Source organism: Podarcis gaigeae, assembly GCF_964106915.1.
Source record: "Podarcis gaigeae genome assembly, chromosome: 2".
Classification (NCBI taxonomy): Eukaryota; Metazoa; Chordata; class Lepidosauria; order Squamata; family Lacertidae; genus Podarcis; species Podarcis gaigeae.
In genome coordinates this window covers 85533240-85546460 of record NC_139679.1, presented here as the reverse complement: position 1 = coordinate 85546460, position 13221 = coordinate 85533240, and the positions used below count along the sequence as shown (strand labels likewise).

General features: G+C 43.6%; 1 protein-coding gene across 1 annotated transcript; it reads right to left on the bottom strand.

The window, feature by feature from the left end:
- Positions 1-8801: 8801 nt before the first annotated feature.
- Positions 8802-9804, bottom strand: DNAJB8 (DnaJ heat shock protein family (Hsp40) member B8). The gene has a single exon (XM_083726203.1). The coding sequence runs from the start codon at positions 9590-9592 to the stop codon at positions 8915-8917; it is 678 nt and encodes a 225-aa protein (XP_083582329.1). The 5' UTR covers positions 9593-9804; the 3' UTR covers positions 8802-8914.
- Positions 9805-13221: the final 3417 nt, after the last annotated feature.

The following is a 13221-nucleotide window of genomic DNA, read 5'->3' as shown; positions in this document are numbered from 1 at the left end:
TTAACCTCAGCTATAACCCCCTTCCACACACACGCAAAATTCCCCTGTTCATTCTGGGAGCTGGGGGAACCACAAATGGCAGGGAAATATTCAAAAATTTTAAAAAAAAGCTTTTAAAAATGTTGTCAGTATGCATGGCTTCCTTACTCCCCTCTTGTCTTTGCTGCAATATTTTCTTCTGTTAACACTGACATCATCCAGGACTCAGTCACTTTGGTGCTTCTTGGTTTGTTCCTGCTTTTATTTAATACTCTTCGTTATTATGTTTATACAAGTCTGAATACGACTAAAGAACACGCCAGGAATTTGATTTTGGAGGCATGGCTGGGGTTGCCATATTTTTAAAAGTACCCAAAAGGAAAGGAAGACCCCAAAATTGTTGAGCTATCTTTTGGAAACCGCTGCTTTTTCCATCGCGTTGCCATACATCCAGGTTTTTGGCAAAATCCCCGCAAGTGCCATTTTTACACCCGAAAAAAAGGAATTTCCCTGACATATGGCAAGCCTAGTGATGGCTGGCTAGTGGAAGGTGTATGTTCAACACGGCAACATGTGAGCAATTGTGGGATCTGTTCCATTTAATGGCAAGTATTAGTAGGAAAGCTATTCAAGGAAATCCAGAACAGGTTTTTTAAAATCTAGTTGATTTCTTGGGAGAGGAGAGGCAGGTAGATGCAGCTAGCAGGGAACAAATGGAGGACACAATTCTTTTGCAAAATGTGACCGAAACAAAACAAATAGGCTTACTTACAAAAAACAAAACCCCAAAACATCCCAACTTGACAAAATCCCAAGAAGCTCTAAGGGCAACCCTAAACACACTTCCTTGAGAGTAAGTTCCATAGTGAGACTTCTGAGTAAGCATGCATAGGGTTGCCTTGTGTTTCGTGTGAGCAACTCCCAATTCAAGATAAATAAGATGGCAATATACACAGCAGTTCCAGGGCCTCCCTTTCCTCTTTGTCCATCTCCCCCTGTCTCTACTTTCTCATTTCCTTCTTCAAATTCCTCACCCTAATATTGCTGGTTTTGCTTTGCAGCTCTATACATATTGTCACATGCTCAAAATTATAGGAAGCTGCCTTACGCCGAGTCAAGCCAATGGTCCATCTAGCTCAGTATTATCCACACCTGCTGGCAATGGCTCTCTAGGCTTTCAGGAAGGAGCTTTTCCCAGCCCTGTCTGCAGAAGGCAGTCATTAAGGTACCTCAAGGTAACTCAAGTTGTTCAGGACTTTGTAGAATATTACAAGACCCTTGAACTGGCTCACTAACAGATGGGCAATCAGGGCAGATGTTTTAAGAATGAGGTCACATACCATGTGTTATCAGCTTTCATCAGCAGTCCAGTTGCTGCATTCTGCACCAACTGAAACTTCTAGATCAGGTCCAAAGGTCACTCTGCATAGAGTGCATTGCAGCAATCCAGCTTTAAGGTTACCGATGCATGGGCTACAGTGGTCAGGTCAAAATTGTCCAGTAACAGCTGCATGGGGTGTACCAGACAGAGCTGGTAGAAGGCACTCCTAGCCACAGAAGCCTCTAGTGACAAAGCGGTATCAAGGGGTACCCCCAAGCTATGTATCTTCTCCTCCGGTGAGTACCACCACCCTGTCCAGAACAGGCAACCTGACCATCTCTCAGACATGGGGACCATTCAGTTGCCTTATGTGGATGGAGTTGCACTCTTTCTGAAAGAGCAGGTTTGGAGTTTGGGGGTGATCCTGGACCCATCTTTGTTGCTGGAAGCTCAGGTAGCTTCAGGATCTAGGAATGTCTTTTATCAGCAGCAGCTGATATGCCAATGGTGCTCAAAAGCTTGCAAGGCTACTCATATACTACCAGGCCCAGTTCAAAGTTATTGCATTAATTTACAAGGCCCTAAACAACTTGGGCCCCTTCATGGATCACTGCCTTGTCGTGGCGAAGGGGTCTGAATAACTCCAAGAAGCTATGAGCCATGCTATGCAGGGCCACCCAAGATGGACAGGTCATAGCCGAGAGTTTAGACTAAATGTGATCCACCTGGAGAAGGAACTGGCAATCCACTCCAGTACGGTAATTTTCCAAGAAAACTCCATGGATATAAAGAAAGAGAATCTTTGAGAAGAAAGTGAGAGCTTTCCAAGGCATGCTCTGGTCCATGGGGTCACGGAGAGTCGAACACGACTAAGACGACTAAACAACAACAACAACAACTTGGGCCCAGGAAATCTCAGGCCCTCCCTGAACCCTTATACGCCTGCTTGATGGTGGAGGTCTTGGGGAAGTCCTTGTTAATGTCATCTCCACAAAGATATTCTAGAGGACCAATTTTGTGGAACTTCCATCCAGTTGAAGTCAAACAGGACTCCTTCCTGTCCAACTTCTGGCACTTACTGAATACTTTTTGATTGCAGCAGGCTTTTCAAATGAATTCTAATTTTTATAGCTTTCACTCATTTTTAGTCATATTGTACTGGGTCTCCGGCTTAGAGACAACCGGGATTAAGTTGTATACAAACTGTCAAAATAAGAAAGTTAATGGTCATTAATGGCATTTGAGAAGAAGCAGAGGGTAATGGCTCTGCTGGCATATTCTTCGTTTGCTTGCACTCTCTCCTGCTTTGTCGCTTATCTCCTTGGTTTGAAATATTGCATTATCAGGGTTGGTTTCTTTTCAAAACAACAACTGTGTGCGATTGTACTGATTCAGATCCAGCTCCTGGCCTATTGCTGCCATGGCCTGCACCTGCTGCTGGGCTTTGTCTGCCCTTGCTCTTCTCCCTGCCAGCTCTCTTGACTGGCCAACATCACATTCTTTCCTGTTACTGCACTTGCACATGCTAAATACTCCTAATACTCCTAATTTAGGAACACTCCAAACAGCAAACTGACCTTATTGGCTCCTGCATTGTTTACTTCTCCGGTATGTGAGCTGTGCTTCTTTATTATTTTAATATTGTATTTTAATATTTTGTTGGAAGCCGCCCAGAGTGGCTGGGGAAATCCAGCCAGATGGGTGGGGTATAAATAATATATTATTATCATCATCATCACCACCGCCATCACCAAAGGGGTACCCCAAAAATCCACAACACAGCCGAATCGCAGCCCAATGCAGAGATGGTTGCATTTAAGTCCATAGAAATCAATGAGTTTAAGCTGATTTCAATTACTTACATAACTCTGTATTGGATTGTGTCCCTGCAATTTATAAAACATGCACCATTCTGTACGCTTCATCCTTTCCCCCATGTTCCCATATCTACAAAAAGTGTAGAGAATTGCTACAGTCTTTGTTATGACTTTAAAATACTTCTTCTAAAAGGAGAAGGGAAATTTTAACGTGGGGTTTGTTTGTTTTTGACTTAGAATTACATGTATAGCTAAGTTAAACTACGATGGCATGGTCAGTGTTGACAGATTATGTAAAGAAAGTGAATACCAAAGCATTTATTTACTTTCTCCAAAATTACTAAAGCGAAACACAATAAGATTAACAGGCAGCAGAATCAAAACAACAGGAAGCACTTTTCTACACAATGCACATTCATAATCCATGTTATTCATTGCCGTGGGAAGTTGTAAGGTTTGTAATATAGCTGGATTCAAGCAGGAATGGTCCACCACTGGCTCTCAGCCAAACTCATAAGGAAGTGTCAAAGGTGTCCCTAAAACCTCGAAAGGCTAGAATCTCAGAATGAACAATAATGGCAGATCACTGAGCAGTCATTTGGTTTTCTCTACAATGTTTATCTGAAACATTCAGCATCCATCTCTGCATTAACCTTTTCACCTACTGCTAAACTTTTGACCAGTGAAATCATTTAATGGGATTTTGAGCTCTCTTGTGAATTTTTGGACACATCCAAGATGATGGCATCCATGTTGCACATTCCATCTTGGGGGAGTCCACCATTGCATGCCGTGACCCTCAGCCATGCTGCATTCAAGATGGCAGAAACTAAAGATGTTGTGTATTGTACACACACATTTAACCAGCCCCATCCCTACAACTCATGGCAAATCACCGCACCAGTTATGACCTAAAATTAAAATTATCTCCCCCATATGTCATTATCTTGCTTTCAACAGTATCCACAAAGTTAAATAACTTTCCTCTGCCCCACAAGCCTCACAAATAACATTAACAAATAATAAGGTTTCTGTAGTGTATTTGGCCCTCCTGGCTTACCATATCGGGAAGTGTTTGAGTTCAGCTCTCAGGCACTGCATTTTTTTGTTTCCAGATCAAGAGTTCCTAGCAGCCAGTTGGCTGCACAGACGTTCTGTTCTTGGTGAATGGAGGTTATGCTTGGTGAAGTGGTTATGCTCACTTTTTTCATTGAGGGTTAGGCTATCAACCAGTTCTAACCATAATGATTTTTATGATGTCTCTGAATACCAGTTGCTGGGACTCCCTAGCGGGGAGAGTGCTGTTGCGTCCATGTTCAGCTCGCAGGTTTCCTGAAGGCATCTAATTGCCCACTGTGAGAACAGGATGCTGGACTGGTCTGAACTAGCACTATTCTTCTTATGTTCTTGTGTGTGGTCTCCTCTTTGTGACACTTAACTGATGGTGTGATCATTGCGTCGTCATCATGGGCAGACTTGGCATTCTAAAAGCACCTCACAGCAAAGAACACGGTCATTTATTCCATATCATGTGAAGAACGAAACAGCCACCGTTTCCTGTAGAGGTTCTTGTGCCATTGGCCAGACTCTTGTGCACTGAAAAGCTGAATACTCAACAGGCAGAGCATTTTACTACACAATGACGAAAAAGTTCCACTGGTTGCGTTTCTACTTGCCATGCTAACTGTTAAAGGCACAAGGTTCGGATGAGCCTAAAAAGTGCCAATCTTACTTCTGCAATGTGGAAAATGTAAAGGATTCCGTTACAAAAAGCAGGATAGGTTTGCTCTTCACACTGAAATGCTCTTACATAATTACACCCCAGATAGCACCCAGTTTGCCCAAGGCCCTGTTCCATAGCACAATTACCCTGTTTGTGGAGCCGAACTTCACCTGTGTACCGGGGCATTCCATTACCATTTCTCCTTGCGTCAAAGCAAGAAGAAGGTGGTGCATGGGATCAGCTTCCTAACAAAAGCATGTGTGGCCACCAGCTATATCCATCACCTGCCTTTGAGAGGAAGAAACCTTTAGGGGACACCCCCCCCCCGCCCCGCGCCGCTGCAAAAAGAAAAACCCCTGACCACTTGCTTTTAATGTACAAAACATCAGAGGTTGTGTTGGGGAGGGGAGGATGTGCTCTACAGGGGAAACACGGGAGTGAAGGGATCTGGCTAATGCGCCTGTCTATCAGATTAGGACGTCAGAAAATCAAAGCGCTTCCATCACTGTCCGAGGAGAGGCTCTCGCTTGTTGCTTAATGTGATCGCAGCCCCGCCGTTGGCACTCCAGGGAGAGCAGGGCACTGCTACTGCAATGTGCAGCAGGCTGTGAGTTTAAAATCCTATTAGGCAGGAACTAACAGTAGCAAAAAGAAAGCAGGTATCCCCTAGTGGGGATTTAGAGATGTTTAGACATAATTGGATTTTCCAAGCAGATGTCATTATTGTTAAACAGTTGCCCACTTGATATATTCAAGTTGTTGGCTGTAATTGCTAAAATTAGCAGGTCTGTGCAGAGCAAAGGTCAGTTGGTTAATATTGTGATTTAGTATTTCATGAAGTAATTCCAAATGCTTTAATGTATTTTTTATTTCGGTTTTGTTTTTGCAGCCCAAGTGCTCTTTAAAGTAGTTGTGGGGCTGCTAATAAAATAATGTCTCGGGCTCTCTGGGCAAACTGCTAACACTCATAGTCTAAGTGCAGTTGGGCTGAATTAGCTTTTGTGTGTTTTATGGAGGTCTCTATGCAACAAAGACCCAGCCTTTTTTTTTTTATTTAGAGCAACAGTCGTTTCATGAAGGGCTGGCTCACACATAGGACAGCTGCTTCTCTCGTCCCACCGCCGTGATCCCTCTTGGCCATCCTCAGATGCAGAGTTCACATGGAGAAACCAGAGCTCTGGAACGACAGCATTCATGACTGCGGTGGCTCCTGAAAGTTTTCCCACTGAAATTTCAGAGTAAACAATTTGTGGAACAACATTTCCCCACACAATCCCTGTACTCAATGAGCAGAAGGGGTTGTGCAGAGGAAGGGGAAATATAAGCCCCAGGAAATTTCCCAGCTTGGTGCTATCTCCTACCTCTCTCACTTACGTCATCCAACTATAGCTAGGTAGTGGCATTCTGTTCTCGATGCTTCATGAGTTGCATATTAGCAATGGTGCCTCCCAGATGTGGTTGGACTATATCTCAGGTCCTTCTTATGGGCTTCATGTAGGCATTTGCTTGGCAACAGAACAGGATGTTGGACTAGATGGGCCTTTAGCCTGGTCCAACAGTTCCTGATGATTTGCCATGCTGGTTAGGGCTAATGGTCCAAAACATCAGCAAGGCACCAGGTTAGGGAAGGTTGTGTTAGAACAAGAAACTGTCTTTGGCATCCCTAATATTTTGGAACTTAGGAGTCATGTTCCCCAATAAGAGATAAATGAATCCCCTTTTACTGGACAGTACTGATCCAACAGAAGATGCCACTTTGCTGTGTTTGTATCTTTTTCAAACGAAGTATTTTGGAAAACTACAACTTGTGAAAGCATTCTCATTAACAAAGTTATGGCTAATGTTGAAGCTCCTTAAAAGTTGACTTCCTGTGAGAACTACATTCTCAGAGAAGCTTTAGCTCATAGAATTGTAGAGTTGGAAGGGACTCTGAGGATCATCTCGTCCAACGTCCTTCAGTGAAAGGAATATGCAGCTGCTTAGGCACCAAACCTGCAACCTTGATTTTGTCATCATCACATTCTAGCCAACTGAGCTATCCAGTGTTTGGACTATATGGTGAAATTCCAATTATAGGATTTGATTCTGCCATTTCCATGTAACCCCACATGCTATGTGAATGACCACTGAGTTCTGCTGTTTTGAGAGAGGGAGATTTCCCTACCTCTTTGAGCTCTTATCCCAGGCCAGACTAACCAACTTCACAGGGTTGTTGTCGGAATAAAAAGAGAGGGATCCTGTATGCTACAAAGAACTCCTTAGAGCAAAGATGGAATATAAACATGCCAGGAACATTCAGTTGTTTTCTCTCTATATATATTGTGATGACAGAAATATCTACATTAGTGCCTACTGTGTCATTTCATTAACTTTAAAATAAACTTTGTAAATTGTTGATACCTAAGCAGCCTTCCAAGTAATATTTGCTTCGTAATTGGATTGTTGCCTATTATCTAATATCAGAGAAAGAGTAAAAAAATTGAGTTATGTTCACTCTCCTATTAAGTTTGACATAGCTAAACTTTCATCTTTGCCCTTTTAACCCTGTCCTTTCCAACTTGTTGCTTCCTCTTAGCTCAGTTTTCTTGAATTTGTAGCTGCCTAAGTTTCACCTGCTTTATTCTTGTCTCCAGAAGAATGAAGACCAACCTTGAGACCAACCAAGTTATTGTTGTTAATATTGTTATTGTTGTTAATATTGCTCTTTGAAACAAGATGAGCAAGTAACGCAAATATTTTCCAACTTCCAAGCAATTATATTGAAGGTCACAGGTAGGGAACTCATACTTGAGGGTTTCATTTTGAACCATAGTGGAAACTCATTGTAGTGGGAATGCTGACATGTAGTGACCACCTGGATTTCAGACACTTCAATTTTTTTTTAAGAGTGATGATCCAAGAGATTTATTACATTAGAGATTATTGCTGATCTATACAAGTTTGAGGATATAACTTTAGTGTCAGTTCAGAGAAAATTTCAGGAGTCTTTGGACCCCTTAGGTGCTCATATCTGTTGGTGGGCAAGGAAAAATAAAATAGGTATAAAAGGAGAATTCCTGGATGCCAAGGTCCAGGTATGTCAAAGTTAGGGATGGGGAAAGAAATTCAATTCAGTTTGCATTTAAAAGTGAACCTGCCAAATTTGCATTTTCTGAAACAACCTATGAACCGAAACACAAACATCCTTTGAAATTCACAATTTTCTGAATTTTGCAGTGATGTCCTCCAGCTAAGTACAACAAAATGTTTATTTTGGGGTAAGATCTGTATAAAAGGTAAAGGTACCCCTGCCCATACGGGCCAGTCGTGTCCGACTCTAGGGTTGTGCGCCCATCTCACTTAAGAGGCTGGGGGCCAGCGCTGTCCGGAGACACTTCCGGGTCACATGGCCAGCGTGACGAAGCTGCTCTGGCGAACTGGCACCAGAGCAGCACACGGAAATGCCATTTACCTTCCCGCTATAAAGCGGTACCTATTTATCTACTTGCACTTAGGGGTGCTTTCAAACTGCTAGGTGGGCAGGAGCTGGGACCGAAAGATGGGAGCTCACCCCGCCGCAGGGATTCGAACCGCCGACCATGCGATCGGCAAGTCCTAGGCACTGTGGTTTTACCCACAGTGCCACCCGCATCCCTAAGATCTGTATAAGGCAGCATATATTGGTGAAAATAATATATAAATTGCATTATATTAGACATGCTATTGTGTGTTTTAGGAGAGATTTGCAATAAAATGCTGATAAATTTTCATGAAAAAAGCACAAACTGATGTGTAAATGTGAAGAACTGAGCTTAAGACTGGAAAGATGAGAAACTGAGAGTAATCAAAATTAACAGATTTGCCTATCCTTGGTCACACTGGTGTCCTCAATAGAATTTTGGAGTTATTCAAAATAAACCACGTGCCCCTACATTGGTGCAAAATTATTCAAAGTAATTAAGAAGTCTTTACCAAACATGTCTTGAACTCAATGAAGGAGTTTATTAGTTGGATTCCGGTTTTACGGAACAAGACTCCATTTAAGATCGTACAAGCAGCTGGATATTGCTTTTGGGACAGGCATGAGGAGAGGTGTTAGCATTTCAGCTGTTCCCTTCCATTTACTCTTATGGACTTCAGCTGGCCATCCTCCTCGATTTCCACTCTTTCTTGCCCATTCTCAACAATTTTTCGTGTAGTGACTCTTCGCCCGTTGACCACTTCGGTAGAAGTTGAGACGGATCTGAAGTTGTGTGTTCCACTGCTGTCATCTCCAAAGGACCTGCAGACCATAGTGTGAAAGCCAGGACCGAATGAGTTGAATCCAAAATTAGTAAAGGCACTTAATCCCGAAAAGAGACCCAGGGGTCCCTGCAAGCCGCTTCTGTTCTCCTCCCTGTTACTGTCATCGTCAAAGTGGTTGTCCCAGAAGTCATGCTCAAAGATGTCCATTCCTCCAAAAAACTCCCTGAAGATCTCATCAGGACTGCGGAATACAAAGTCAAAATCGAATGGGCTGCGGGAGTGGCCCCCAGAAGCGCCTCTTCCTCTAAACCTTGGTTCTTTGACAGGCCTGTCATAGAGAGCACGTTTCTGAGGATCAGACAAAACTTCGTAGGCCTCAGCGACCGCTTTGAATTTCTTTTCGGCTTCCTCCTTGTGGTATGGATTCTTGTCAGGGTGCCATTTCAGCGCCAGCTTGCGGTAGGCCCTCTTAATATCTTCTTGCGAGGCATTTTGATGCAGCCCTAGGACTTCGTAATAATTAACCATCCCAAAGAAAAGGCTGGCTGGATTTAGAGATTATTTGGTGCGTTTTCCCTGGGGACACAAGGTCCTATGCGGTTCGGATCCAGTGGATCCTGTTGTTTTGGTTGTGGCGCTTCTTTCCTCACAGCCCAATGGTAATGGTTTTGGTGCCAAAGGGAAAGAGAAAGGCTGCTTGCTCATATTGTTTGATTTCAAGGCACTGGCTGCTGAGTAGTATTGTGAGGTCAGAAGCATCTCGGCCAATCAGCATACAGTTGACTTTTAGTGCATTTGAGGCCTGCTGCAGTCCTATCAGTAGGTGTGTTGCGCAAATGAGCTCTCTGGAAAGGTCATACTTCACATCTATGATGCAACTTGTTGTAGATGCCTTAGACTATAAACTTTCCAGAGGAGGCATCTATCTCTTAGGACTATTCCAGGTGATCCAACTGTCTGAAATACCTTAGCCATGCTAGCCCCAGTCAAAGGAGAACAGCATATATTCCTACAATACCCTCAACACCATGAGTGAATGACCACTTTGTTCCCAAGAAGATAAATTGCACTGCAGGGCATAGCATCATTCCTGCTTGTCTGCATCTAGGTGCCCAGCATGGCCCTAGCTCCTTGGATCCTTTAGCTTCACTCTACATGTGGTTATATAAAGCAGAAGATTTTGACAAGCACAACTGAGGCAGCAAGCCTGGCCTAAACTAGCTGACCCTTGAGCAGGGGAGAAACTTGCCCCCATTGTTAGACTACCTTGACAGTAGATTGACCAACCTCAGTTCACACAAGCCCCTCAGTGCTCATGTTTTTAGGTGCTGGGAATGATGGGCTAGTGATACTCTGGGTGGCTCCATTCAAGGGGGATCATATAATTCAAACGTTTGAGCAGTACCAGTAGTGAGCAACTTTGCTTATGACCAGGACTGGTTCTACCATGAGGCAACTGCCTCAGGCAGGGAGCAGCAACAAGGTGCCAAAACTTTGTGTACCGTGTGGCCTGCCCTTTATTCCCTAGCCTAGACTGCTGCCCTTGGGTGCAGTGGAAGACGACGCCCCATCACCAGTGTGGCACTGGGGTGTGTGGGTGCGCATTGTCTTCTCCTCTGCTGGTCAAATGCCTTGGTCCATGACCATCTCCCAATACTAGTGATTAACCACAGGCAATGTCTTAGTTAGATCACGCTCTGATAAGCATATGCTTTTCGTTCAGGACGTATGCGCCGTACATTGAGGGGGAAGGCAGAGGGGAAGGCCCTTTTCATATGAAAGGTACATTTCTGTCTGCCCACCGCCGGGCTCCTGATGGGTAGAATGTGACACTTGCTGGTTCCACATCCACTATCCTGTATGTACCACAGGGAGTGCTTATATTCACTTAGATACTGTGCATCATCATCATCATCGCTGCCATCGCCGCCAACCAGTTCAATCTTGCTGCTCGGTATACCAATATAGTTGCTTTGCTATCTAAGATTGTCTTCCTAGGGTTTCGCTCACTGGCCAGCCTGAATTGTAGGGAGAGAGTAAGTGTGTGCGTTTCTCAATGGGAACCGCTCACTGTCCATTTCCCAGGGTCTACAGAAGGCATCAGAGATTATCAGTGACTCCAGCGCCACTGCTATAAACTAGAATGGATTGTGGAGCAAAGGAGGAGCGTGTGCGGGAGACCGGGGGGTGGGGCAGAAAGAAATCAAGAGTGGGACGAGAGAGATACCCACACAAAATAACTAGATACACAAACTAGCTAGGCAGCCCTATCCCTAGGAGCCGAGGCTTTGAAATGAGAAATGTTTTTCGTATCTTAAATCTCAAGTACAAACAATAAAAACCAGCCCAGGCTGTGTTCTTTGAAGAGAAAGTACGAGTGACCTGAGCAGTGGTTATCAGCAGCGTCATTAAGATAAACCCTTAACATGATTTAAAGCATCCGAAACTGAAGGCAGCACTTTCAGATACTAACAAAATGGCCTGACATTGGGGATGAAAATCAATAGTAATCAGATGTCACTGAAAATACTCAAAAGTGTCCCCTGACTGATGGAGGTGAGATTAGTGTAAATATTTGTATTCTAATCAGTGGCACACGAGGGTTGGAGGCAGCCTCTCTGTCTATTTAATTAATGGAGTGGCTTTTAAAAAGGATCCTAATCATATGTGATTGTATCTGCTTATCAACATTTTTGCTAATTAGATGATATGGAGGCAGTCGTTCTGCTAATTCCCTCATCCGAACAGCATATCCTGCACAGATAAAGTGCAGTCTCTTTTTAATAAGAAACAATCATGAGACAGACTAACCTTAATGGTGCTTATTATCCTTGGAGCTTCTACTCCACCTCCACCTCTCCCCTTACTTTGCTTTCTGTTCCAGAATGCCAGATGGACAAAGTTATTGGAGCCTTCATCTGCCCTGGTCATGTATGATAAATATGATCATACATCTCCAGAGGGCATTTCTTTCACTCTGTATAGCCCACCTCCAATTGGGGTTGAAAAACCTTTCACATTCCAACTGCAAATGGCCGCATCCCCATGCTAAACCAAATGGGGGTCGCAGCTAAATCTGCATGATCCCTCTTGGCTGCTGAGATGCAGTGGGTGTGCAGTTCCACATTCTGCTTGTCAGCAAAAGTGGAGCACAACTCAATTTTAGATTCCGGACATAAGGGTCTCACGGTGCCGGGACCTCACCTCTTTATATGACACTGTGTATTACTTCACTTATTGAAAAACGGGGTGAGTTTGGGGGGCCTCCTCCTCATTCTGCTGAGTGGGGCTCTGGATATTTCTCCCCCCACCAGTCCTGCCCAGAACTGGATTTAAGTATAAGCTAAACAAGCTATAGCTTAGGGCCCCACTCTCTTGTCCCCCCCCCCAAATTATGAGTCTTTGTAAATTGTGTTTCTAAAGCAACTTTTGTTATTGCCGAATGCCAATGTGTTTGCATTATTAAGTTTGTTATGAATAAAAAAATCTTTAAGTTAGAGCTTAATAATAATTTCACTATTAATATACTTCTTAATTGTATTTCAGTTCAACAACTACTTTGATAAAATACATATTTTGTTATGTGTAAATGGCTTTATATGGTCTATAAATTACCATATAGCATATGTTCAACACAAAAAACAGTGACAATTTGTTGTTGACAGAGGACAGCTGGACATATAAAGGGCCCCATTACCTTCAGTAGCTTGGGGCCTCATCAAACCTAAATCCAGTCCTGGTCCTGCCCTCACAGCACCACACCAGCCAGGGGAGTTTGTAGTGAGGCTGTGGGGGGAATGCTTTCCCTGTTGCAGTTTCCTCCATCCTTACTAAGAACATATTCACACCCAGCCTCTCACAGACAATAGCTTGCATGCAGACAGTCCCAAGTTCAATTCCCAGTCTCTCCACATAGGGCTGGAAAAGGGTTCCCATCTGAAACTCTGGAGAATGGCTGCCAGTTGGGTGCAGAAAGGAATGAGTCAAATGGACCAATGGTCTGACTCAGTATAAGACAGCTTCCAGAGTTCCTTTATGTGTTGTGTTTCCCTTTAAATTATAATTATTTCCATATCAGCATCTATAACTATAAATTAACAAAGGGTATATAAACCTGTTTCTTCTTTGGTCCTCTTCTTTGGCGATGCTAGCTGTTT

Bases quoted from the DNA above. Each gene is read 5' to 3' on its own strand.
- DNAJB8 (XM_083726203.1), bottom strand. From the start codon at position 9,592: ATGGTTAATTATTACGAAGTCCTAGGGCTGCATCAAAATGCCTCGCAA.